The following is a 25,168-nucleotide window of genomic DNA, read 5'->3' on the forward strand; positions in this document are numbered from 1 at the left end:
ACATGATGATAAGCCACTTCGTTCAAATTTCCATTTAAAGCTTTCGTGACTACAGGGATTCATATTCTTGGTTCTTTCGGTAAAGTCACGTAGAAGGGAAATAATAAAAATTCAACATTATAAAATTCTCACGACGTTTCGGCCCCAACGCAAACAGCCGTCCTCAGGTGAATAACAAAACTGTCGGAAAGACAGCGTCCTTAGGACCCTAGCAACGGCATCCCTCTGTTCTTCACCTGAGGACGGCTGCTTGCGTTGTGGCCGAAACGTCGTGAGAATTTTATAATGTAAATTGTATTTTATTATTTCCCTTCTACGTGACTTTACCGAAAGAACTATGAATACGACTTCGTTGAGCTATCATTTGTGGCCAGGTGGCTTCTGAATAAGTGATATAGCTCAGTGAGCCTTACCTGGTAATATAAAAAAGGTTTAGTTTTATTTATAGATTATTTGTGATTTGCTTATATATTCTATTCTGTGCACTCCCGTCGTGTTTTTGAATTATTTGTTGTTGTGACGTTCTGACCACTACTGGACATCTGCGAAAAATAACTTCATAGCTCATCGGGTTCCTGCAGTATAAATAAATATTCTGATTCTGAAGGAGAAACATCAAACCAATAACGCTTAGGCTGCACTATTTATTCACCCAAATACAACAACATCAATGACACAATCAACCCCATAACACTCCAAGAGCAGAAGTCAGCACCTAACGCAAGATAGGTTCGTGCTGTTGCTCGGAACGCTGTTACTAGGGATGCCGTTGCTAGGGTCGCCGTTGCTAGGGATGCCGTTGCTAGGGTCGCCGTTGCTAGGGATGCCGTTGCTAGGGTCGCCGTTGCTAAGGACGCCTGTTATGGAAGCATGTTGCTAGGGACGCCATTGCTAGACACACCGTTGCGAGCGATGCCGTTGAAGGGATGCCGTTGCTATGGACGCCGTTGCTACACACCTCTGTTGCTAGGGATGCCTTGCTTGGGAGGCCATTGACATGGCCAGTCACTGCATATGTGCCGTGGTACGGACGCCGTTGCTAAGGACGCCGCTGCGAGGACCGCCGTTGCTAGGGACGTGGTTGCTAGCGATGCTGTTGCTAGGGATGCCCTTGTTGCTAGGGCCAGTCATTGATACGCCGCCTTTCTTCCGGACGCCGTTTCTAGGGACGCCTGTCTGATAGGAGGCCGCCGAGAGGGACCGCCGTTGCTATGGACGCGTTGAATTTATATTCCCACTGTCATTTTCCGATTCCAACAGCTGGCAGGATGGTGGTCCATGGCAATGCTCACCTCCTCGTCTTGACAGGGGAATCACTCGGCTGGCCGGGTGGTTGGAGGGCAGGCGAGGAGCAACTGGGCCCGAGTGGAGGACCACGAGCAGGGGGACACCATGGAGGTGGCCCGGGCGGCCACGGTGCCGCAGCTGCGTGTGCTCAAGACGTCACGACGAAGTCGACACTTCCGCTCGACTCCTTATTTGGACATAGAGCATGACGTCATTACCTAGCTCCCCCAACTTGAACTCTGCTCCTTATATGGACAGTGTATGACGTCACTAAGCAGCCACCCTTCCACTCCGTACGTCACATGAGGCATGACGTCACTACGCAGCCCACCCTTCCATTCTACTCCAGATGACATTGGGCATGACGTCACTATATAGCTGACCTCACCCCCACCCTCCTTTCGGCAACTTTGCTGTGTCGATCAATGAGGAAGGGCCAGAGTTATGATCGATATCGCCTCTTCTACTTAATGCTGAAATCGTTTCTCCAAGTTGATACGGCTCAGTGTTATCAGAATCTGAATAAGTAATATACTGGAGGAATCTGATGGGCTATAAAGCTATTTTTCACACATGTTCAATAGGAGCGGGTCAGAACGTTACAACAACAAACAAAGAAACACACAATAGGAGTACAAAGTATAGGAAAGGTAAACAAATCATCATGGGACCTAAACAAATGACTTAAAATAAACCGATGAAAACTCAACAAAGTTTTATCTTACCAGGTAAAACCCACTGAGCTATTAATTCATTTTTCAGGAGCGACCTGGCCACAAATCATAGCTCAACGAAGTGCCTTATCACGTGCAAATTTATAGTAGCAAAATTATATCTAAATAACCTCAATGCATGTTTCTAAATGTGGAAGGAAAAACTAGAGGACCCGGAAAAAGAATCCACGCCACCACAGCGAGAAACACGCCGCAAACTGCAGATGGCACCAAGCTCGTAATAAATACCCCACGTGCGAATTTGTACCATCCTACAAAAGCTGTCCATAGCAGCTGCACTTCCATGACCCCGAATAAAGAGGTCAATAAACATTTTTAAAATGTTTACATTTCTAAGGTGCATTACATCCGTAGATGAGCCTACGAAGTCCACACGACGCGAGCATCGAGGAAACTTTGTAAAACAATCAGAACGAATTGCCAAATAAATATATTTAGGGGCCGTCCATAAATGACGTCACGCACCTGGGGAGGGGGGGGGTCAGACATTTGTGACGATGTGTGACGAAGAGGGGGGGGTTGAGAAATGTGACGTCACATCAAAATGCGCAACTTTAAATAAACATAGACAACACGTTCTACTTAATTAGACTTTTAAATAAATGTTTTATCCTACAACATCAGAGTGCAGCGTCATATTTAAGGGGGGGGGGGGGGGTCTGACTTTTTGTGACGTCGTGTGACGAAGGGGGGGGTCAAAAATCGTCCCAAATAGCGTGACGTCATTTATGGACGGCCCCCTATATAATTATTGAAAACACTACAACAATAAAGGCCATTCGCCGCAAAATTGTGGTGACGTCACCACAACGCTTGTGCCAGGCCAGGTGCACCTTGCGGCCACGTGAAGTGTCGAAGGCTCGCTGGCAGGTCACGGGACGGTCCCCAGAGCCACGGGTCGACTGACTGAGATGACCGAGATGACTGGCTGATGCACCACCTGTGCCCCCTACTGCGCCAACTTGCTGGGATTTAGCCGCCCGGCGCTCCGCTCGTTGTTGTGAGCGTCGCTCCTCCGCCCTCTGTTGTTGTTGGAGGGCGACTGCCTCCAACTGCCCAGTAGCGTCCTTCACGAGCCTCCTCCACAGAGGCGGATCTTGACACCGCTGGCACCAGTCTTCGGCAACTCCACTCAGCTCCACATCCTCCTGTGCCGCATCACTCCATCTCTTCTCGAGTCCGTGTCGTGCCCGTTAAGCCCCCTCTACCCGGCCAAACAGAAGCTTCTTGTGCATGCAGTGGTTGGTCATGCTGGCTACGTGTATCCACACACACACAAGGAATACGTGTACACACACTGAACATATATACACACATATGTGGAACACGTGCACACACACTCATGCCCACCGAGATCTCAATCTTAATTGGCTCTTTAAGTTCTTCACAATCATCGGGTGATTGCGGAAAGTCGGAGCGTGGTGGGTGGGGGGCCCACGAGGCTTGGAGTCCCGATGCTCTGTGTAGACGAAAGCTCCAAGGTGCTTCCATCACGAATGACAGCTTCAACTGGGCTGGCGGGGAATTCGTGCCTGGATATTTGTGTTTATTTAAACAATTTTGACCGAAAGGGACGTCGGATGCTCATAAGATCACGAAATCCAGCGAGTCACGGGCGTGTCGGTCTCAACACCCCTACAGTCTGTTAATGCTATATGGGGGATCTTTGTGTACGTGTGTGTGTGTACACGTGTGTGCGTGTGGTGTAGGGAGCGGTTGAGTCGAGCTAGGGTAGACCCAGGGCCAGATATTACTCGTCACTGATGTGAGCCGTGAGCGGGAATCTCACTCACCTCGCCGCGTTCGTAGCACAATGCGCTAAACCACTGCACCACTGCTCCCCATACCCACACAGACTGTGGGGGGGGGGGGCAAGAGGTCCTCCCCCCTGGCTGGTGTTTGTGCTTATTGAAGTCTATGGGACGATTTAACATTGAAGTCTATGGGAGCCTTTTCACATTAACCTCTCAATTCAACCCTTATCTATTAGCTGTAATAATGATCTATTATTACAGCTTCGAACGAGCTGTTTGTTGCTGGCCGCTTGACGTTTTCAGCCTGTGATCAGAAATTGTGTAAACAACATTGCACCCTCCCAGCATGAAGGATGAACAGTGGACAAACAACCAAAGAGTGATTGGCATATGCATTTAGTTTCAGGCAAAATAGCCATGTGACTATTTACCAAATACCATTTACAAACAACGTAGAAGCCCACTTTGAGAGCAAACAATTGAGAACACTGCACCGACAATGGCAAACCAAGCACAAATACAACTCAACACCTTCATCAACGAGTGGCTTTATAAGGAAACAGATATAATAGGCTGGACAATTACCTACTATGTGCTATGAAGAAGGGCTATTGCCTGAAAAGTCGCCGAAGATGTACGTACATTTTTCATGACGAGACGAGCATGTTATTGATGAATGTGAGTTTTGTGACGGGTCATATCAGTGACGTCACTGAAGGTAATGTTACAGACCCAGCAGCTGACACAGACACGTGTGTTGACATTAAACCCATTCCTGGACTCATGATAAACACACTTTTCATTTACGATTCTTATATTGTGAATGTTTCCTGCAAACCCTAAAGACTCGTGTGTAAACAGGGTGCTTCAAAAAAAATGTTAACACTTCCGAGAAATTGCAACAACACCACAAGAAATGTGCCTCCGGGGCTCTGGAGACCACCTGGAGAAGATTCCAGGCGTCCGTTGACAATGATGGCGAACGAGTGGAGACTGACTTTCTGAAGCTATGTTACAGCGTATTATCCATTCTTTTTCCATGAAAAACGATAGTCCCTTGTCAAAAGGCACAATACATTGTGTAACACAAAACTACGGGGTTTCGTGTCGAACAAGAACTCATATCTCACAGAGAAGAACCTTTTACCTATAAACGTCTGGCAACTCGCCAGCATTAATTCACGCGGGGCTGACGGATGATAAGACGCTGAAAGTTGAAACGGGTCCAGAGTTTTGTTTGTGTTGAAATAAAGGAGCTGCTGAAATTATACACTCACAGAAAGCAAGACTGTGTGGCTGATGGAATGTGTAAAAAAAACACTTTATTTATTTTCTTGTTGAGGGACAGCTGTGTGAGGTAGAACCGTCTACGTCATGATTGTTAGACATTGCATGCGCAGCCTCCTCCTGATTTGACTCAAGTGTTAGATTTTGCCGCATAGATGTAGTCGCCACTTAAGCCTCTTGTGATGATCAATGCCAGGGGTACAACGCTCCGTCCGGAGTTATATCCACGTCCAATCCAGAGCATGGGCCCAACTATTCCTACCGCTCTGTTCACGAATCCAGGTCTTGGTTTTCCATGAAGCTGCTGAGCGTCGAAGCGTCGATCGGAATGCTCAGGTACTCCACTCCATCAGCGCCCTGCAAACACGAAAACACTCTTAGGATGGCAAGTTACCATTCTTGAATGTTTTAATCGATAAGAGACCAGATGGCTCATTGGGACACTGTCTACAGGAAAGCCACCCATACGGATGCCTATCTAAAACCTGGATGTCTTTGTATTGACAGGCTGGGTGTCCACTGCCCCAGCCTCTGTGGTTGGACCATCTCTAGCTCCACCCACCTACCTTGATGCACCCATCTCAGGCCTATACAAGACATTGTCTCAGCAGCTTTCTCTCTCTCTCACCTGTTGCGATCGAAACGTCGTGATCTATTTTCTATTTAAGTGACTGGACCGAAATACCCAAAGAGTATGAATTCCTGCAATCACGAAAGCTTTAAATCAAGATTTAAAACTCTTAGTCTTTCACAAAAGTCATCATTCGTGTCGTTTAGGAGAATATCAGTAAACAACATGTGCTTCTGCAGCCATCTGGAACGCTATTAGGAAGCCACTGGACCTATGCACTTCAATTGAAAACTAATTTCTATTGAACTGCTTTTGTGTTTAGTTTGTTGTCCTTCCCGCCGCACCTCTGATTAGCACGATTGGCTAAGTAGTGTGAAAGACGTTCAACATACATACAAAATAATCCTAATTGAGTCATTTACAGAATTGAACCTGTGGCAATGTTGTTGTTTAGAACCACCAACTTAAAGAGTTCTAACGGGCAGCAATGAAACAAAGACACCTGTAGACCAGTTTCATCTTAATTAGGACTCATCATCAATGATCACTGCTGCCAAATGTCTCTTAGGCTGGCGGTCTGGATAAGACTGAGAAAGTTCATACATGTAATACACGCCTTTAGTTCGTTTTTAAATCTACACATGGCAGTGTTAACCAAGGCAGCCTACCGGAATCGAACCGCGAAGCTCCCTCTGGGTCATGTCACCACCTATTTAAAATGAAATAAAAGTCACTCCCCATATTTACCCACCTGGTCTGTGCCAGCTACAGGAGCCCTGCACACACAACGACTCGGCATGGGCAGGGAGGGGGGTCCAGTAAGTGACTAGGGCAGGGGTTGGCAACCAAGATAACAAAAATAGCCAATTCTTTTCGAATTCGGTAAAAAACACTCAATATCTCAGGAGCCGTAACGCATGTGAATAACGTCACCAAGTGGTCCCTAAAGAGCCGCATGAGCCTCCGGAGCCGCAGGTTGCCAACCCCTGGATTGGGGGAATGACCGCAGCATTGAATCTCAGCGTGGCGGTGAACGCGACGGCAAGCGACAGCGACACGCATCCCTAGCGGGGCACAGCAGGGCACCTTCTTGGTGCGGATGAGTTTATGGTCGCGGAACTCGGTGAGTTGCGCTCTCAGGGTGAGGTCGCTGTTCACCAGGAACGCCACTCGGCAGCGCTCGTAGAAGTCCTGGAACGACAAACCTGAACGACGCAGCTCGCATGAGCCTCGAGCAGGGCAGCCCTGGCGTGGCCGCCACGAGACCACAACAGACGAAGATCTCTCGTATAGCCTCAAGAGACTGTTAGGGAAAGTGCTGTTTAGCGAGCACCTATGAAGGTCGGTTACGGGCACACAAGAGGGTGGGTGACAAAGCACCACGCCCAGGCACCTTTATCTCCAGAGTGGCGATGTTTACGCATTGCATCAGGTACTCATTTGAGGCCGAGTCGATTTAGGGGAGGGCCAGGACCAGTTTCTGACAATCGTCACTGGTGTTGGCCGTGAGCAGGAAGTGAACTCGGGTCGCTGGGTTTGCAGCGCGGTATGCTAACCCTTGCGCCACCACTCCCCCAGAGACCACACACACTCAATCAGCAGCAACTCGTGCAATACATGGGAAGCATTTGTTGGACGAGGAAAAAGTTACGTCAAAATCCACAATACAGCCCTTTGCAGTAAGCGGTGGAAATTCCACATTCATATGTCAGGGACGAGGCTCTCCATTGCACAATCACTGTTGACTACCTACAAAGGGTTACTCATTTTATTAAACTCCAAAAGACGATCATTAAGTCAACACTCAACCAGGATTTGAGCTCATGAACTGGTACAACTCAGACAATACCAAACTAAAACTATGTTTTATTTTACCAAATAAGGCCCATTGAGCTATATAGCACTTTTTCAGAAGCAACCTGGCCATTATTGATAGCTCAACGAAGTGGCTTATCACGTGGAAATGATTAGCAGCTAAATACTCTAAATGCATGTTGATATTAAATGAGGGAAAAACTGGACCCGGAGGAAATTCCACACAACCATGGGGAGAGTGACACGCAAACTTCAAATATACAGCAGGCGTCAGGGTCAGTGTCGAACCCATGACCTCCTGCACAGGTAACATGTCGTCACCGCGGTGAGATGTTAACGGTACACTCAAGCAGCAGCCGTGATGTCACGAGTGGCAGTCTAGGCGACGCACGGCAAGTTGGTTAGGTGTGGAGAGAGCCTCTCACCTGGGTTGGAGGGGTTGTTTTTATTGTCGATCTCATGCTCCACAAGCAGCTGGAATATTCCCCTGTAAGGAGAGAGTGATTGTAAATGGTCACGCTCCATGCAACAGACAGCCAGTCAATAATAATACCCACACACAATGAACAATGATGTTCTCATCGAAAGTCAAACCATTAATATGCTTGGTACAGAAATCTTATCTTAGCTGTCATGGAACGGCTGCGTTGCTCATCTGGCTAAGGAGGCATCTAAGAAGCGTGGTTGTCTTCTCCCTGCCAAAGCCTCTTCAACTCTGCACAGTCATTACTGCTGCTACACACACCACCGAGTCAGCTGAAGTTGGAATCCTGCTGCCGTCATGATTGGGGTGGAGCACCCAGTCCCTCCCTCCCTGGTCCTGACAGAGTTCCGAGTCAAGCGGTCAGGGTGACTGGAGATCCAGCACTGCCGATTCACTCCCACCTATTAAGCAGTGCAACTCAGCTTTGCAACCTCATCACCTCTGCAACTCTACTCGTTTCAGTGCCAAAAACGTACGAACCCTGACCAGCTGTGAATCTTCGCTCGGTCTGTGCCCTAGACCTTCGATCCCTATGAGCTCGTGACCCCCGCACCTTGGTCAGCGAGTCCCGAGACCTTTAACAGAATCAGAATCTTTATTGAGACTGGAGGAGTCTGTGCAGCACTGATCGGCCTGTGTTTGATACTCGTGAGTTGAGGCTCACACCCCTTCCTTGACTGAGCACTTGAGTCTAGACTTTCGTCACTAACTATTAGGACTGTGTTGTTTTTGTTATTACCTGACCATGTACTTTATACTGCCGTTAATGTTGATATTGTTCATGTGACTTGCATTATTCCATTGCCCTGTAACCGTTGAAAATCTTTTCATATTTGCTTGTTGTTCTTTTCAAACACCAGTTACTCGTTTTCTCTTTGCCTCGACTCTTGCCCCAGAAATTGGTTATCTTGATAGGTCCATGGTTTGAGACACATGCAAGTGAGATTTTGTTTGTATAACTCATACAATATTGTGGTTTATTTTACATTGGACCATGACCGTTTCAGGAGGTGAGATTGAGAATAAATGTCAAGAAAACCAAGTTGTGACTGGACTCCATCTTGTGTTCATAGCTGGTTGTTTGGGTTGTCTGCACTCAGGGATTGGGTTTAGTGGAAGGCTGGGTTTTGGCAAAGTCGGAGTTTCTCCTATTTCACCTTTGGGAGGCGATAACCACAATCTTGACTGCTACAATACTGCTGCTAGATGGACAGGAGCAACGATGCATTATGGGGGCATTAGGAACCTTGCACCATTGTTTCAACTGCCACAACGGGACACGGAATCGAACCTGCAACCTTTGGATTTTAATTCCAGCCATTTGGTAACATTTACACCGCTGTGAGAGCTCCCCTTCTCATCACACAAGGTCAAAGTGTTACAATTGTCGCTCTAGACATTTCTATACGTGCAGCACACTGGTAACTGGCAATAGTTACTGGGTCCTTCATGCCGTTACCGGTGATGCAACAAGAGAAACGATTTCAACACTCCTGGTGTGGATGCACCTGGCAAATATCCAAGTTTGATTCCTGCTAGCAGCAAATATCGATAACGAATATCTGAACAGGTTCTGGGCTACCCTTGGTAGACTCAGTCTTAAACGAGTACCTGGTGCTGTATGTAAAAAAAAAAACACACAAGCAATGGGGAAGACGGGGGTGGCCTGGCGTGGTGCTGACCTGCACCCCCTCAAGGGCCGTGCCAAACTTCATGGTGCTTGCTAACGTCACTTGTCAAAAATCTCTGTCAAGGCTACGCGGGGTGTCTTTGTTCCTGTGTTCGTGTGTGTCGGCCTTGGTATCGGCGTGCTTAGTACCTGGCATTGGGCGTCAAGCTGCGCAATACGTGGGTGAGAGAGCTGAGCGCAAGCGAGTCCGACTGTTGGACGAGCAGCGAGTTCTCGTACGACGTCTCCTCTGCGTAGGGCTCGTAGGTCGTGACCTCGCACCACAGCCAGTTAAACCAGCCAACTTTGCTCTGCTCCCAGACTTAGACGCACACCACACAAAGATGCACCCATATCGCATTTAACGGACTGTTGGGGCGAGTGCTGTTAGTCAGAAGGACCTATGAAGGCCAGCACGACAGCACACGAGGGGGTGGGTGGGCAACACCATGCCCGGCCGCCTTTGTCTCCCTAGCGGCGATGTTTACACACGGCACCAGGTACTAATTTGAGGCCGAGTGGACCTCGGGGAGGCCCAGCACTTGTTAAGATAATCGTCACCGGTGTTGGCTATGGGCAAGAACCAAACAGCGCGGTAACCGCTGCAGCGAATGTACGCGTGTCCCCGTACTGAGAGGGCCGTTGATGTGGTCGACGCTGGCGATGAGGTGCACGTTCGGCAGACTGGCCAGTTGGCCCAGGACCCGCTGGCTCCGCTCGGCGCGCAACATCTCCCCGTCGATGTTGTGAATCACCAGGTAGAGCTCCAAGCTGCTATCTGCCACAGACATGAACACGGACACTCGGGTTCACAAAGTGCTTGCCACAAATTAACCACAATACCTTGCTGATCTCGTCAAGGAGCATAAAGCATCACACGAATTCTGGTCATCCTCGCAGTGGCTTTTGGCGAGCCAAAAGACGGTCACTGAGGTCGCGGCTTTAAGATGTGCTTTTGCAGCCGTCTGGAACGCACTTCCTTCCGTTATTAGGAAGCCACTGGAGCATGCACTTTTAAATATATATTGAAAACTAATTTCTTTAGAATTGCATTTTGTGTTTAGTTTGTTGTCATTCCCCTGCACCTCCGATTAGGGTGATTGGGTCATCAATCACCCTGACCGCTTTACAACGGAACTCTGTCAGATGCAGCGATGTAGGAACTGGGTGCTCTCCACCCCAGATATGACAGCAGCAAGATTCCAGCTTCAGCTGACTCTGCGCTGTGTGTAGCAGCAGTAATGATTGTTCAGAGTTGAAGGGGTTTGGCACGGAGAAAAAAACCATACTTCTTTGACGCCTCCTCAGCCAGATGAGCAACAACACACTCATGAGCATCCAGGTGGCATAGCATCATTCTGTGTGACGACAAACGTGCGGACAGCTGAACCCACCCTGCCGGAACCTGGAGCAGATGTGAGCCAGCTGCTCCATAGGGTTGCGAATGCCGATTCCATCTTCTAGAACTTCTGATATAATTGAATTCAACACCTGTAGAGCCGGTAACACAACACCAATCACCACACCACGTGGGCCACTTTATGAGTCTGTGGGACTGTTTGAGTCTGTGCATCTTGTTGCAAGCCTGTGCGAGTCTGTGGTGTATCTAGCCTGGCATAATCGCAATGAGGATATTACCGCCACTCAGTGGCAAACAGTAGTTGTTGCGAATCTGTGGGTCTCTGTGAGTCTGTGTGTCTCAGGGTGAATCTAAGGGTCTCTGTGTGTGTATGTGGGTCTCTGTGCAAGTCTGTGATGAAACTAGCTTGGCACAAGAGCTATGGGGACGTCACTGCAACTCGGTGCAAACACTGGTTGTTGTTTTAGCGAATCTGTGGGTCTCTGTTGGTCTCAGCAACAGCAACTTGAGGTGTTACATGATAACTCTTCTACTGTGTAATAGCTCGTATTACACTGCACCACTGACCATCTTGATGGTGATGGAGGGGAAGTATCCGTTGATGACCACATGGCAGCGGTTGGGCAGGAGCGCACATCTGAACTCCTCCAGCAGATTGCGCTTGGACCCCAGTCCATACAGCAGCACATTGAACCCCAGTCTACCGAACAGACCGAGTGAAATCAGCCAGCGTCATCATGTACACGGTGGAAGTGGGTCTGCCACTTTCAGTTAGCCGGAACATCTCCTCCATCAGCCAGAATCTATGGGGAGGTCTGACCCACATACCCAATGCAGCCATTGCAGTTGCATGAACCACAATCCTGAATCTTGACTTAAAGCTTTCGTGACTGCAGAAATTCATATTCTTTTGGTCTTTCGGTAAAGTCACGTAAATAGCTTCAAATTAATAAAAATAAGTTAAACAAAAAACTACGACGTTTCGATCACAACACAAGCGATCGTCATCTTTTTTTCCTCCTGATGACGATCGCTTGTGTTGTGATCGAAACGTCGTAATTATTATAATTTTTTTATTAATTTGAACCTATTTACGTGACTTTACCGAAAGACCCAAAGAATACACAATCCTGAACCTCACCCATTTCCTCTCAGCATCAGGAGGAGGGGGGTATGATGCCGACCTCAGCTGCAAGCGCTTATGAATGTCTCGCTTGCAAACTTCACGAGCTAGTCGAGACTACAGAAGGTCGGGTGTCAAGGACATGGGCCCCCGTTCACTGCTCTATCACTATACAGTCCAGCAGATGTTGTGTGGATGCGGCAGTGTGTTGGTGATGATAAACCCATGAGTTTCACACAAGTCCAACAGCCCCTGACCATTGTTATTGAGCTGCTCTGGTCCATGCCTTTCAATGACTCTGGCCTCGGTGCCTGCGTCATAACTCACTTGGGCATTAAAGTCACCAAATGGGATGATGTTTTCCCGAGGGGCCGCTTTAGCTAGCACATAGGACAGGAGGTCATAGAATGTATCTAAATCATCATCCTCCGATGTTAATTGTTATTGCCAAAACAAAGACAAAGATCCTCCAAAGCCTTATCATACCATTGGGGCAAGTGCTGTTAGTGAGCAACTATTAACGTTGGCACCGTACACAAGGGGGTGGGTGGCCAGCACCACACCTGGCCACCTTCGTCTCCCAAGTGGAGATGTTTACACACCGCACCAGGTACACATTTGAGGCTGAGTCTACCTCGAGGAGGCCCAAGACCGGTTCAGATAATCGTTACTGACGTAGTGTAATAGCGCCGGCTGCTGGGCAGCGGCGGCAACTGTGGTGGACAGACGACACGCTGGTGAGCGTGTGCTCGCGTGTGTGGGCAGGGCGGAGGAACTGGGGCAAGGGTCATGGAGGACCCCGTCTGGAAGCCCCTGGAGCCCGCTACTAGTGGGTTCGAGAAGAAAGGCGTGGCCAGGCCGCGCTGGTAGAATAAAAGGAGCCGAGAACGGGAGCTGCCGGTTCTGGGATTGGATTCATCTCCTCGCCGTTGCCGTCTTCGTTCGCTATTGCGCTGCTAGAAAGTAGTTGGCTGTATCAGTCAGCACCGTCAGTGTTAGATAGCTAGTGTTGTGTATAGGCGAAGCTAAGCGACTGTAGAGCGTGTGTAGACGAGACCGTGAATGTTCTAAATAAAAAAAGTTGCCTCCTACAAACCTCGTCTCCAAATCACTGATACTACACTGGTATTGGCCGCGAGCGGGAATCAAAGTCGGGTTGCCGGGTTCGTAGCGCAGTCCGTCAATTTGAGAAACGTGTCAACTCGTATCAGTTACAGCTCTGATGATTGTCGTTTGCTGCCAGTCGCTTGACATGTTGAGACTTTGGGCCCTGTGCTGCGCAGCTGCGTTCAAAGAGTGCAAGAGTGAGGGCCAGATGGTCCCCTATTCTTCTAAAATCTGGTGCACAGGCCGGGAGGTCGGGTGGAGGGGACGGCTATTTGTGCGGGTTGTGCCCATCTTCCGGGAATGGGCGGGAGCGGAGTGCTGATCCGTGGGACGTGAGTTCACAAGTTCATCTGCTGCGTGTGAATTATTGTATTTGTGGTGCTTTATTACATGGCTTCCCCTCTTTTGCCTTCCATCCCCTTCTCTTCCACGCCCCCCCCCCCCCCAGTTCCCCCCCTAGCCCTCTCTTTTTCCCATTATGTTAGTTACCTTTTCTCTTACCCCCCCCCATCCCCCGTATAAGATATCGTGTCCACACTAGTGATCCCCACCCAGTTCTCCCCCTTCATTGGGCCCTGACGCGTCAAACTCGGGGCTGTTGTTCACGTAACTTTTGTCCCCCCTCCGTTCTATGATCGGTGCTTTGAGTTGTAACAATACAGAGTGCAAGGGGCGAACGTCCCGACCTGAGCTGCGTCATCCACTTTGCAAAGAGGCCTCGGTACTCCCGCTCCAGCTGCTTGCGCTCCTCGCGGAACGGCAGCTGCACAGCTCTGAGCAGGCGGCCGAGGGTTTCCTGCACGGCGCGCAGCACCAACGGTATCACGACACTGACGCTGCCGCCGACGCCGACACCGTCACACACGTAGCCCAGTCCCGCAGCAGCAGCTGCTGCACAGTCAACGTGCAGCCACTTCCAACATCACACTTCGTATGTACAGTATGTTGAACTTCGTTCACACCATACGTAGCCAACCGTGCTAATCAGAGGTGCGGGGGGAAGGACAACAAACTAAACACAAAAAGCAGTTCTAAAGAAAATTCGTTTTCAAAAAGCTCTAATAGGCTCCCGTCCACCATCCGCTCTTAGGTCTTCTCTTCCCTTTTGTCACCGGACTCATGGAGATCGCTGCCATGCCGGTCTCGGCAATCAGCCCTCCATCCGGCACACATGTCCCACCCAGCACCGCTGTGGTATCTACAACGCTCACCTGCCACATTCTCTTCCGGACATATGCATTGTATGTATGTTGAACTTCTTTCGTACCGTACGTAGCCCACCATGTTAATTGGAGGTGCAGGGGAAGGACAACAAACTAAACACAAAAAGCAGTTCTACAGAAATACGTTTTCAATCTGGATGATTTAAAAGTGCCCAGCTCCAGTGGCTCCCTTATACCAGAAGAGCGTTCCAGACGGCCGCAGAAGCACATCTGAAAACACGCAATGCAGTGACTGTCTTTGTTCTGGCTACGAAATGTTAAGTGTGGCAACAAAAATTTCCAGCATTCGTTACAGAAACCTGAGCTAAAATGCCAACAAGATTTGACTGTGCGTCTTCGTCCGTTTAGAGTCCGGGTCTCTGAACCAAACGGTAACCCAGATGGACACACAACCCAAGCACGTAAGCTCACCTGGTCAAGGCGTGGAGACTGCAGCTTGGACAACGTGCGGTCAGAAGTGATGACCTTCGAGGTTTTGTGGGCATCAAAGTAATCTTCCACCACTTCTTGCTGCAAGTGACAACACAGTGAACCCCCGGTTTGGTGAATCCCCAAATGTCCAGAATTCACACTTGGCCAGACGAGGTCAGCTAAAAATAAAAAATTTTAAATGTACATAAAATGAAAACACAAAATAATTATTTTAATCCGTTATACTTGATGAACCTTATGGCGGGACCCCGGGGTCCCATAAGCCCCCGGCTCTCGTCCGTGACCAGGCAGCCTGCTAACCTGCCCTGATCACGTTATGTAGTATCCCCCTCCCCGAGTGCGAATGAGATTAGGAACGGTGGTCACCACCTTATGTATCGTGTTCACGTTGGTTGTTGTGTGTTAATAAATAGTGTTGCCTCCAAGTTGAGTGCGTGCCTCAATTGAACCCACTACACTTCTACACTTGTAATACACCACACTGAATGTCTAGTTCATCTCAGTTATAATTGCTTCACAGTCGTGACTTAAAAACATTGATCATGCCCGAGTCATTGATATGGCAGAGGAGGGCGTTCCATAAGTGGGGGGGGGGAGGCACACAGCTGAAGGCCCAGTCGACCTGGAGAGGAGTTTCGTCTTATGTTGCATTGAAAACTGAGTACGTGGAACAAAGATTCAGAGATGGAATATTGGGATGGAATAGGTCCCTAAGGTAGGTGGGTGTCCGGCCCTTCAATGCTTTACAGGTTAGAAACAAGATCTTACGGTCGATTATAAGCTTCAGCGGGAACCGATGAACAGAAGCCAGAAGAGGTATGATAGAACAGGATGTAACACTGAAACCGGAAGAGCGCCTTTTCAGTTATGCCAATGTTATTTTTGCAGCGGTTCAAAAGGATCTCATATCAAAGGTGGCACTGTGATCCGTCTAAATAAGGATGCTAAGTGTTTCAGAGCCAGTGGTCATCGGAAGATAATTTACCACCTGGCCCACAGCCGTTTCAGTACTGTGCGCCAGTCTAAAAACAGATTGTAAGGGTTCCATGTAATTGGTAGTTAAATCTTTTACAAGTACACTGCTACCGCATGTTTGAGAAACTTTGATAAAAAGTTCCAAATAAGTTCAACATACAACAGAAGATCCAATATCGGTTTTTGTGAGTCTGCGGGTCTCTGTGTCAGTCTGTGGGTCTCTGTCCAAGTCTTTGGATCTCTGTGTGAGTCTGTGGGTCTCTGTGTCAGTCTGTGTGTCATTGTGCAAGTCTGTGGGTCTCTGTCAAAGTCTTTGGGTCTCTGTGTGAGTCTGTGGGTCTGTGTGTGAGTCTGTGGGTCTGTGTGTCAGTCTGTGGGTCTCTGTGTGTATGGGTATCCAAGTCACTCACAGTGATGCGAGCTCCTCGTTTGCCTCTCTTCCTCGCTGGAGTCAACTTGTGGGTTCTGTTGGCCTCCGCTCCTCCTCTGCCTTTCACGGTCTCCTCCTCGCTGTGCGAATCTTCCTCCTCCGACACAGACTCGGACAGCTCGCTCTCACTGTCTGACTGAACCTCTGTTCCAAAGAAACAACCAATCAACAATTAATAATAATATTGAAAGTAATGATGCAACATTTTTTACGAGACCCACAAGATCACACAGAGTCAGACTCGCAGAATCACAGAGACCCGCAGAATCGCAGACAAAATAGACATTTCCCATAAATATGCTAAATTCCTCTTGATATGCAAATTATTTTGTCAAGACGCTCTTTGCTCCTCCATCCCAGCATAAATAGTCGCTCCAAGCCTGGAGCGTGACATTCAGACTGTCTACTTGACGGACCTGTTCTCCACCTGAGGACGGCTGCTTGCGTTGTGGCCGAAACGTCGTGATAATTATTTTATCATGTTTTATTTTTATTATTTTATTACTTCCCTTCTACGTGACTTTACCGAAAGAACCAAAGAAGAAACATAGACACAATATAATGAATTATCCACGAAGCCAACCTCTGTCAATTATTTAATCATCTAACATTGGTGGTTATGCTCCATGACAACAACGTTAACTTTGTTAACGCGCAGCAAACCACAGACAAGCGGGAAGGCAGCCGACGCCACCAAGAATCGCCAAGACTCGCTGGTCCTGCATTGGGACCTTCGGCCAACTCCACTCACGAGTATTTATATAGGGCAGCGGTGGCCAACTGGCGTCGCCTGAAGCTCTTGGTCTGCTACAGGTTGGCCACACCGGATATACGGGTTTCTGCGCTCACACTTGTGCACATGAAGTAATCCACGCAGTGATTTTAACGAATCTATTCATGTATTTATATGCACGTGCGCGCACACACAATTGTGCAGCACACAGCCAAAGACCCAAAACGCCAAGTGGCGTTATAACCGGTTTGGGGCAGTGACATGACGCCACGGTTAGTGCGTTCGCCGCTTGGAGCAGAGGTCGCGATTACTTTCCTGCAGACCACCCTGGTTAATACTGCAATAAGAACACTAAAAGACCGTGTGCCGTGCACTTCAAATATCCCGTGGCGTTATTCGAAACGAGTCGACCATTGTGTGCCGAATTTCAAAAATTACACTGCAAATTACTCATTTGGGATCACGTACACCGCAGCAATCATCGCCCCCTACTGGCAGAATAATGCCCACTGGCAGGCCAGATGCCAAGTCACCTTGTACCGCCAAGGGACAGCTGCCACGAGGGGTGCCCGTCGAATGTTTGAGATGAAATGCGATGAAAGTTGCTAAGGCATTTCAGCAAACGTCATATAAATGCAAAATAGAGGTATTTATTATTGTAAAGCTCACGACACATGCACCGAATGTCACGTGTATGAATTATTTCACGATCAATGTAATGGATGCACATGATCACTGCGTCCATTGGCGTTGTTTCCATTCAATGCAGTCTTATAAGATTAGTCCAGTTTTAAATTAAGCGACAGACACACGCATCATCAGCGCAGCTGCTACCTGAAAGTCGTTTTTAAATACCGTTGCTGAACACAAGCCCAAATGCCAAGCAGCCACCGATAAACAGCACAATTACAGTTGTAGTAGCTGGGAGTTAAAACGTTTGTTGAATTGAGCAAGGTTATTGTCCAAATCTTTATTTATCGTGGAGAAATCCGATGAACTATGAAACTCGTTTTCACAGGGGCGAGTCAAAGAAAGAAGCAGAAAGATAAGTGTTGTGACCTGCAGTATGGTGAGTGGGTTTGTGGGTGAATGAGTGGTTGGGTGGGTGTGTGGTGAGTGTGTTGGTGTTACCTGCAGTGTGGTGAGTCGGAGTAAGCAACTGGGTGAGTGTATTGTTTTGACCTGCAGTGTCTGTTCCACCGATTCCTCTACATGCGTGGACAAATCAACCAGTGAAGGTTCAGCGGAACAGTAACTACTGTCGTAGCGATAGAACAGTGATAAGGAGGTGATTGAACACAGGCGAGCAAGTGAAGCCGTGAGAACTGGATCATCAATCACTCCAGACTGCTTTGCATCGACGGCTTCTCTAACCTTTCAGTCTCTTGCGCAAACGATACGGCGTTGAGGCTACGCCATGTAGAGATGCTTTCTGTCACACGGGCAGGACACACAACAAGACACACAGTGCTCACTCTGTTCTCCTCCGACACTCGAGCTACACAGACACAAGTTGACATTCTGTTGCATAAAAGTAGTAAATAAACAAACAGGATTCAAAGGGAGATGGAATCTAACAACGTGAATATACGCTCCAGGACTTTAACGCTATAACTTTCACAGCGAGTCAGAAAGCCATAATAAAACACCGTAGGTCATGCTCACCACGTATTGTACGAGGCTATGTGCGCCGAAATTGTGGTTAGTAAAAATAGATGTCGAAGTGATTTCCTGCTCAAATGCGCATTGAAGCATTCATTGGTGCGCATCTCCTGTTTACAGCCCTAAGCCAGTGGTGGTTGAGTCTATTGAACCACCACCGTTGACTTCCCCACACACGGGTACCTATTTTATCGACCCCAAAGAGATGTTGGGCTGAGTCATGCCCTAACCTGGATTAGAACTGGCCATGCTCTCGTACCAAGGGTTGGCAGCCTGCAGCTCCGGAGTGGGCATGTGGCTCTTCCAGGACTGCCTCGTGACATCAACTATTTCCCACCACCGTCTAGAATTGACATGCATTGTGTGCCTCCTGAAATAGAGCTTTTTTTTCACCGAATTCGAAAAAATGGCTCTTTTTGTTGTTGTGGTTGGCGATCCTCCGCCGCACGAGTGCATCATTTCGCAAATGGCGGGTGGCAGAACACTCGCGTGCTGCGATAAAACTCCCGGCGTACCACGATGTTTTCTGAATTACAGTGCCGGAAAGAACCCCAAGCCCCCACACGCCCCACCCCTCTCCATTAGTGACACAAGCGCAATACGGCAGCAGCACACAGCCGTGAAGTCACCCCCACCGCGGCCCTCAACTTCCACGATTCTGTGCGAGCCGCTACAAACGGATGATGGGCTAAATCAGGCACACCCCACCACCACCACCACCCACAAACGACATTTTTAACTCGCAACTTTAGATTGCGAGCCACTCACTCATCTAATGGCAGGGCAGGGTAAGCAACTTGGAGGTTCAGACTAAGGCATTGCAGGAGAGTTTTGCAGTTTTAATCAGGAAGGAGGCTGCGATGGATGGGACACGTCTACAGGGAAGAGGGAGCAGCAGGTTACAGAGAGACAGACATTGGAGTGACACTCAGAGGGATTTTTTTATATATATAAACACTTTTTTTATAAACACAGTTAAAGGCAAAAACGTTAAATATCCAGAAACAAACAGCACTATTAAAATTGTAACAGATAAAAGCTAATGCGTTTTTAGAATTGGGAAAAGAGAGGATGGGAGGGTAATTCCCAAGTGAAGCAGTCAGAGGGAAGACGCAGAGACGGCAGTCGTGGCCAGCAGAGTGGTGAGAGGGTGAGTGGGTGAGTCGGTGTGTGGGTGGTTGATGAGTTTCAACTTCAATAAAATAAGTTGTGACTGCCGGCATATGTTAATGTGTCTAATGTCACTCATTCTGTGATAAACTGAAAATTCTCACCTTTGGCTTGCGGTGAAGAGCTGAAATATTGCACAAACAGCGATTAGACAATGCCAATGACATTAAACAACTACATTAATGACAAGCACACATTTTGGAAGATTATTACGTGGCCCAACCCAAAAAATCTACAGCAAATCGTAACACTGGCTGCGAAAACATATGTAGTAAGCGCCATATTATTCATGAAGACAGACGGTGCACACATGAAGTGGTGGCGAGTTGTAAACCTCACAGCCGCTCTGCGATATTGCGTGTTAGAGAGTCGCCTTTGGAAGGCATCGATTTTCCGCTGAGCCACACTCGGGGGTGGCAGCAGTAAGAAAATCGAACCCAGCCAAAAATCAAAGTCAGAAAACAAAAACATCTGTAGATTTTCTTGAAACGAAAACTGAACCCAATTGAAATATTCTGCTCCACAATGAAAATTTCCCAAAAAGAATTTGGTTCCCAGTTTAAACCAGTGACTTGCTCATCAACTCGCACTTTGTAGCTGTAAAGTTGAAAGTGGAACTTACTTGATTTCACTGCTACCTTGCTAGAGAGAGCATTTGCCGTGGTCCCTCCTGTGGCTTTTATGCCGAAGGTCACGAGTTCAAATCCTGGTTATTTTGTTGCCCCACATTGACGCGAGTGATCATTCCGGGAGAGGACGTGGTCTCGGGGCCAACCCAGACACTTCCTCCATGGCTGCTACCGTTGGCTGTGTTGTTCGTGGTTCCCCACCTGGTGACCGCTGGATGGGAATGGGCTTCTCAGCAGGAGCCCGGTGAAGGGAAGTGCCGCTCCGGGGTGTCCTGGCCAGTTCCGTGGCTGAGAGATGCAACAAGGACGGAGAACACCGCGGGTGCGCTTACAATTAACGAAGAGTGCCTGTGATAATGACGATAACAAGGATATCTGCATTTACACGGAACTTGCTAGTGCCTCAGCATCTACGCCGCGTTGCAGCACATCTCACAATTCATAATAGGTTTTTGGGTTAGGCCACGTAATGATCTGGAAAGATGTTTTGCTGTGTAACCCGTCACCACCCAAACAAACGAAACTGTCACACGTGGAAGATTTTAAATATTACATCATCTCGCAACAGCAAATTTGGGTAATTATTTAATCAAATTAATAAAATCTGTCCATCAATGATGAATTGTAATATTGGCTACGAAACCCGTGTTAAATCACCTCATCTCAAGTATTTAAAGGGCATCCCCAGTGGCAGCTGTCCCCATGTGGTACAAGGTAACTTAAGCACCAACTGGCTTGGAGCAGACATTTCCTAATCAAATGAAAATTGAGGCATTGGCGTTCATCTCCTGTTTTACAGCACTGAGCCTGTGGTGACAATTTCTCATTCATATGGTGGCGGCGAGTCTATCCACAGGACTGTTGATTTCATTACCAAGTGGTATTCATTTCATTGACCCCGGAAGGATGATGGGCTGAATCAACCCACAACTGTGTAGCCAAACGTTAACTACCTTGCCTGGAATGCAGGGGTCGTGGGTTCTATACCCCGACCCTGAAGACTGTATATTCGGAGTTTGCATGTTCTCCCCGTGATCGCATGGATTTTTCTCCGGGTCCTCTGGCTTTTCCCTCCACATTGAGAAATGTGTTTCGAGCATTTGGCTGTTATAAATGTGCACATGATAGGCCACTTTGCTGAGCTATCATTTGTGACCAGGTCACTTCTGTAACAGAGTTATATAGTGGACCTTACCTGGTAAAAATACAAAGTATAGTTTAGTAGTAGTACTTAGGCGAGTTGCTGGTTTTATTGTTGTGTTGCAGCAGCTAAGCCTGAAAGGGTTGGTAAAGCATGTCAGGCTGAACACACGCACTGGCGCGCGCGTGATCGGACAAACCACACTGCTGTTATTTTGGTTGGTGACCCCTGCACTAGAGAGAACTTGAGAGAGGGTTTTTGGTCTACTCTTTCATACTTACCGGACGTCTTGGAAGATGTGGGTGTACCCATACTTTACCTGACCACACGGGACCTGCCTGGCCACAAACTATGGTGGTGACCAGAGGTGGTGGGGTGTAGGAATTTAAGGACTATTTGCGTCATTGTTAAACCTGCCGCTCCGTGAGATGGAATCAATATCGGCGACCGCTGGATTGCAAGCCCAATGCACCACCACGGTGGCAGCTCCCTTCATCTCTCAGTTTAAAAAAATGTAAACGTTGTTGTGTTCATCGCTATGGACATTCCTGTACGTTTGCTGCGCATAAAAGAAATGTCTAGGATGCAAGCAGACTTCACGGCCATGAGGAGGTACTCACCGACTTCAGCAAGTTTGTTCTTTTTGCTAGATGTTTTAAATGCGAATGTTCCCAACAGCATCGGCACCTCCTTGGGCCCTGGGGGGGGGGGGGACACACTATGGTGAGAAGCTCACGAGAGGCTGCGTTACCCTGCAGAAGAACGTCACTTTAAGGGCCAACACCAAACACCAAACGTTCCTCTTGCTTTACATATTTGTAGTGAGTCCAACTGAATTGCAGACGTTGTTCTTCAGAGGCAACACTTGTATTGTAACATCAACCTGTTAACACAAAGGGGCACAGCTAAAACCCATTCGGCAATAACTGTGAACAAACAACTGTACGTGGTCAAGTTCCAAATGGCCACATCATGCATCAACATGTGGTACAACCAGCACAAAACATACAAGGCTAGTAGAACACATCACATGCAAAAAGTAATCTATAACTTAAATTCCGCAAAGCACGTACACGTTAATGGAAATCTGAGGTCCAAAAGTGATTTCAAGGAGGACAAGGGTGGTAAAGTTGCGATCCCAAACATTTTTGCTGGGTTATTCCAGAGACTAGGAGGTGCCGCCACACCAACGGAATATAAACCAAGTTTGGTTCTCACAAGGGGGGGGGGGGGCTTTTGAGTAGGGCGAGGGAGGAGCTTCTAAGAATATGGGAATTTACCCGAGGGATTAAATGATCCAGAATTTATTTGGTAGACTTATTTTGTAACACTTTTGAGGGTGAAGATAGCCCAACACCATTTCCTGTGTAGATCGGGGGGGGGGGGCTGATAAGAGTTTAAATAAAGTTTACAGTGATGGGTTCTGTAGCGTGCAGAGGGAAAAATGAAGTGTGGAGTGGCACAAAGGAACCCGTTATTTTTATGTTTGCGCTAATCCTACATTAAGTCTATAAATAAGACAATAGTCAAAGATGGAGAGTATAGCGGCTTTAACAATATCCGATTGTAGTCCGTGTATAGAGTATTTGGCTGCGATAAATGTCCACATGATAAGCCTCTTCATCAGGCTATCATTTGTGTTAGCCAGGTCGCTTCTGAAAAAAAGCGACATAGCTCTGTGGGGCATTACCTAGTAAAATAACAACAAAGTAACAAGTTTTAGTTGAGGAATGCAAAGTGCAAGTATTTGATCGGTCAAGAAAATCAAGAGTCTAGCACCGCCAAGGTTGTGCTGAACTTGTTTCTAAAACCTGATAACCTGGGGTGGAGCAGGTTATTCTTGTCAGTAATTTGTATTTTGAGTAGCCTTTCCAAGATTTTGATCGGAGGTATGAGATCGATCATTAATCAGTCGGTAGAGGGCACACAAATGCAGTTTTCCATTCCTCAGGCACTGAGGATTCCTGGATGGAGAGGTTCAAATTATAGGGGAGATGAGTTCAGCAAAGAGGTTTGCCACTCATCGAATGGCAAAGGGTCGGCAGAGTTTGGTTTAATATCAAATATAAAGATGAGCGATTTGTCACTGGGATGGTTGCCATTTAGGATGAGGGCTTCCGCGGTTTATTGTACAAACAGCGAGCGTGCTTTGTGGAGCGCAGGACATCAAATCGAGTGAATTAGGAGGATTCCACCCGCACGGCCGCGGGGTCACCGGTCATCGTTGAACAACAAAGCCCCGCGGGGTCACGGGGTCACCGGTCATCGTTGAACAACAAAGCCCCGCGGGGTCACCGTGGCTGGAGGTGGGGGTGGCAGCGCCGCTGCTCAGGATCTGCAGGTAGCGCTCGTCGGTGGCCTCCTCCTCCTCCACGTCGCTCTCCTCCTCCAGCGACAAGAGGCCGCTGCCGATACTCGGGGCCACCACCACCGCTTTCCTGGCGCGTAACCCTGGAAAACAATACAACAATATACACCACAGCGCATTAACAGATCGCCTCCTTCACACACACAAACATTTGTCCTTTTACATGGATGTTAAAGTTGTTTGTTCACACATCCCATCAGCCACACGGCCTCCTGGGGGAGTGCATCAATTCAGCAGCGTCGGTGTCCCCGCCACCTCTTGAGGGGCGCGATTGGCGACGAACCTGCGAGAGAAGTTCAACATCCAACACCAACTCTGCGCTAGTTCGGGGAATCGGTGTCCCATCAGCAGTCAGGCGCGCACGGATGACTGCGCGGGTGAATGAGGGAGCAGAGGAGAATGAATGAGTGGATGTGTAAATGACTGATGGGTGAATGAGGGCGTAGAGGAGAATGAATGAGTGAATGAATGTGAATGGCTGATGTGTGAATGAGGGAGTACGACGCGAGGGGAGTGATTGAGTGCGGGAAGGGGTGAAGCCTTGCCCAGGCCTCACCGTATCTGCGCTCCTCCACGGCGCCGGTCTCTCGTCGCGGCATCCCGGCCGGGCTCCCCTCCTCCCTTCCTCTCCCCGAGAGAACTTTAGACAGAAGCCTGAGATCGGCGACGCCAACCCGAGTGAAGGAAAGCGAAAGAGAGTGGAGAAGAGTGAAGGAAGCGTGAGGAGAGGTCGCTGAGGAGGGAGTGGACCACGACACCGAGCGGCGCGGTAAACAGAGGCAACGCCGCTCAGTGGTGGGGTTTGCCACGGCCCCGATGCCTCCGTTTTCAGAACAAAATTAAATATATCGTGAAAATAACAAAACTCAGCACACCACTCGTCAACAACGTGGTAATATATGTATAGTCGGCAACGTTTCGGACAATGGTCCTTCTTCGTCGCGGATAGAGCCACTTGGAATAAAGTGGTTAAGAAGAAGAGTTAGTTGGACACTGCACTTCGAGCTTGTAGAAAATTACATTCTTAAAATGTTGTCTGATGTCCAGTTTTATCTCATGGGGATGCGAATCATTTAACGAATTGTAGCGATTGAATGCTAGACAAATCATTAAATAATCAAAAGCATTCCTTATGAAACACATTTATATTTAAAACGAAACGTTATTAAATATTACTGCCAAAATGCATTGTGGTAAGGTTCTTGTGGGCGCCG

The 25,168-nt window shown here is 48.2% G+C and overlaps 1 protein-coding gene across 1 annotated transcript; it reads right to left on the bottom strand.

The window, feature by feature from the left end:
* Positions 1-4,155: 4,155 nt before the first annotated feature.
* ORC2 (origin recognition complex subunit 2) lies at positions 4,156-24,706 on the bottom strand. Its single transcript, XM_078619391.1, has 16 exons — positions 24,511-24,706; positions 23,882-24,037; positions 22,207-22,284; positions 20,647-20,733; positions 19,921-19,940; positions 18,359-18,416; positions 16,232-16,395; positions 14,826-14,924; positions 13,878-13,987; positions 11,529-11,661; positions 10,996-11,092; positions 10,233-10,379; positions 9,752-9,923; positions 7,874-7,935; positions 6,720-6,838; positions 4,156-5,419 (listed from the first exon to the last, which is right to left on the bottom strand). The coding sequence occupies exons 1-16, from the start codon at positions 24,551-24,553 to the stop codon at positions 5,333-5,335; spliced, it is 1,632 nt and encodes a 543-aa protein (XP_078475517.1). The 5' UTR covers positions 24,554-24,706; the 3' UTR covers positions 4,156-5,332.
* Between the last annotated feature and the right edge of the window lie 462 nt (positions 24,707-25,168).

The sequence above is a fragment of the Lampetra planeri genome, chromosome 63 (assembly GCF_965212315.1).
Source record: "Lampetra planeri chromosome 63, kcLamPlan1.2.h2, whole genome shotgun sequence".
Taxonomy (NCBI): Eukaryota; Metazoa; Chordata; class Hyperoartia; order Petromyzontiformes; family Petromyzontidae; genus Lampetra; species Lampetra planeri.

Bases quoted from the DNA above. Each gene is read 5' to 3' on its own strand.
- ORC2 (XM_078619391.1), bottom strand. From the start codon at position 24,553: ATGCCGCGACGAGAGACCGGCGCCGTGGAGGAGCGCAGATACG. The intron at 18,417-19,920 runs GTGAGAATTTTC...CCCGTGTGACAG, and splicing joins CTCTTCACCGCAAGCCAAAG to AAAGCATCTCTACATGGCGT. The intron at 5,420-6,719 runs GTGCCCTGCTGT...TCGTGTTTGCAG, and splicing joins AACTCATCCGCACCAAGAAG to GGCGCTGATGGAGTGGAGTA.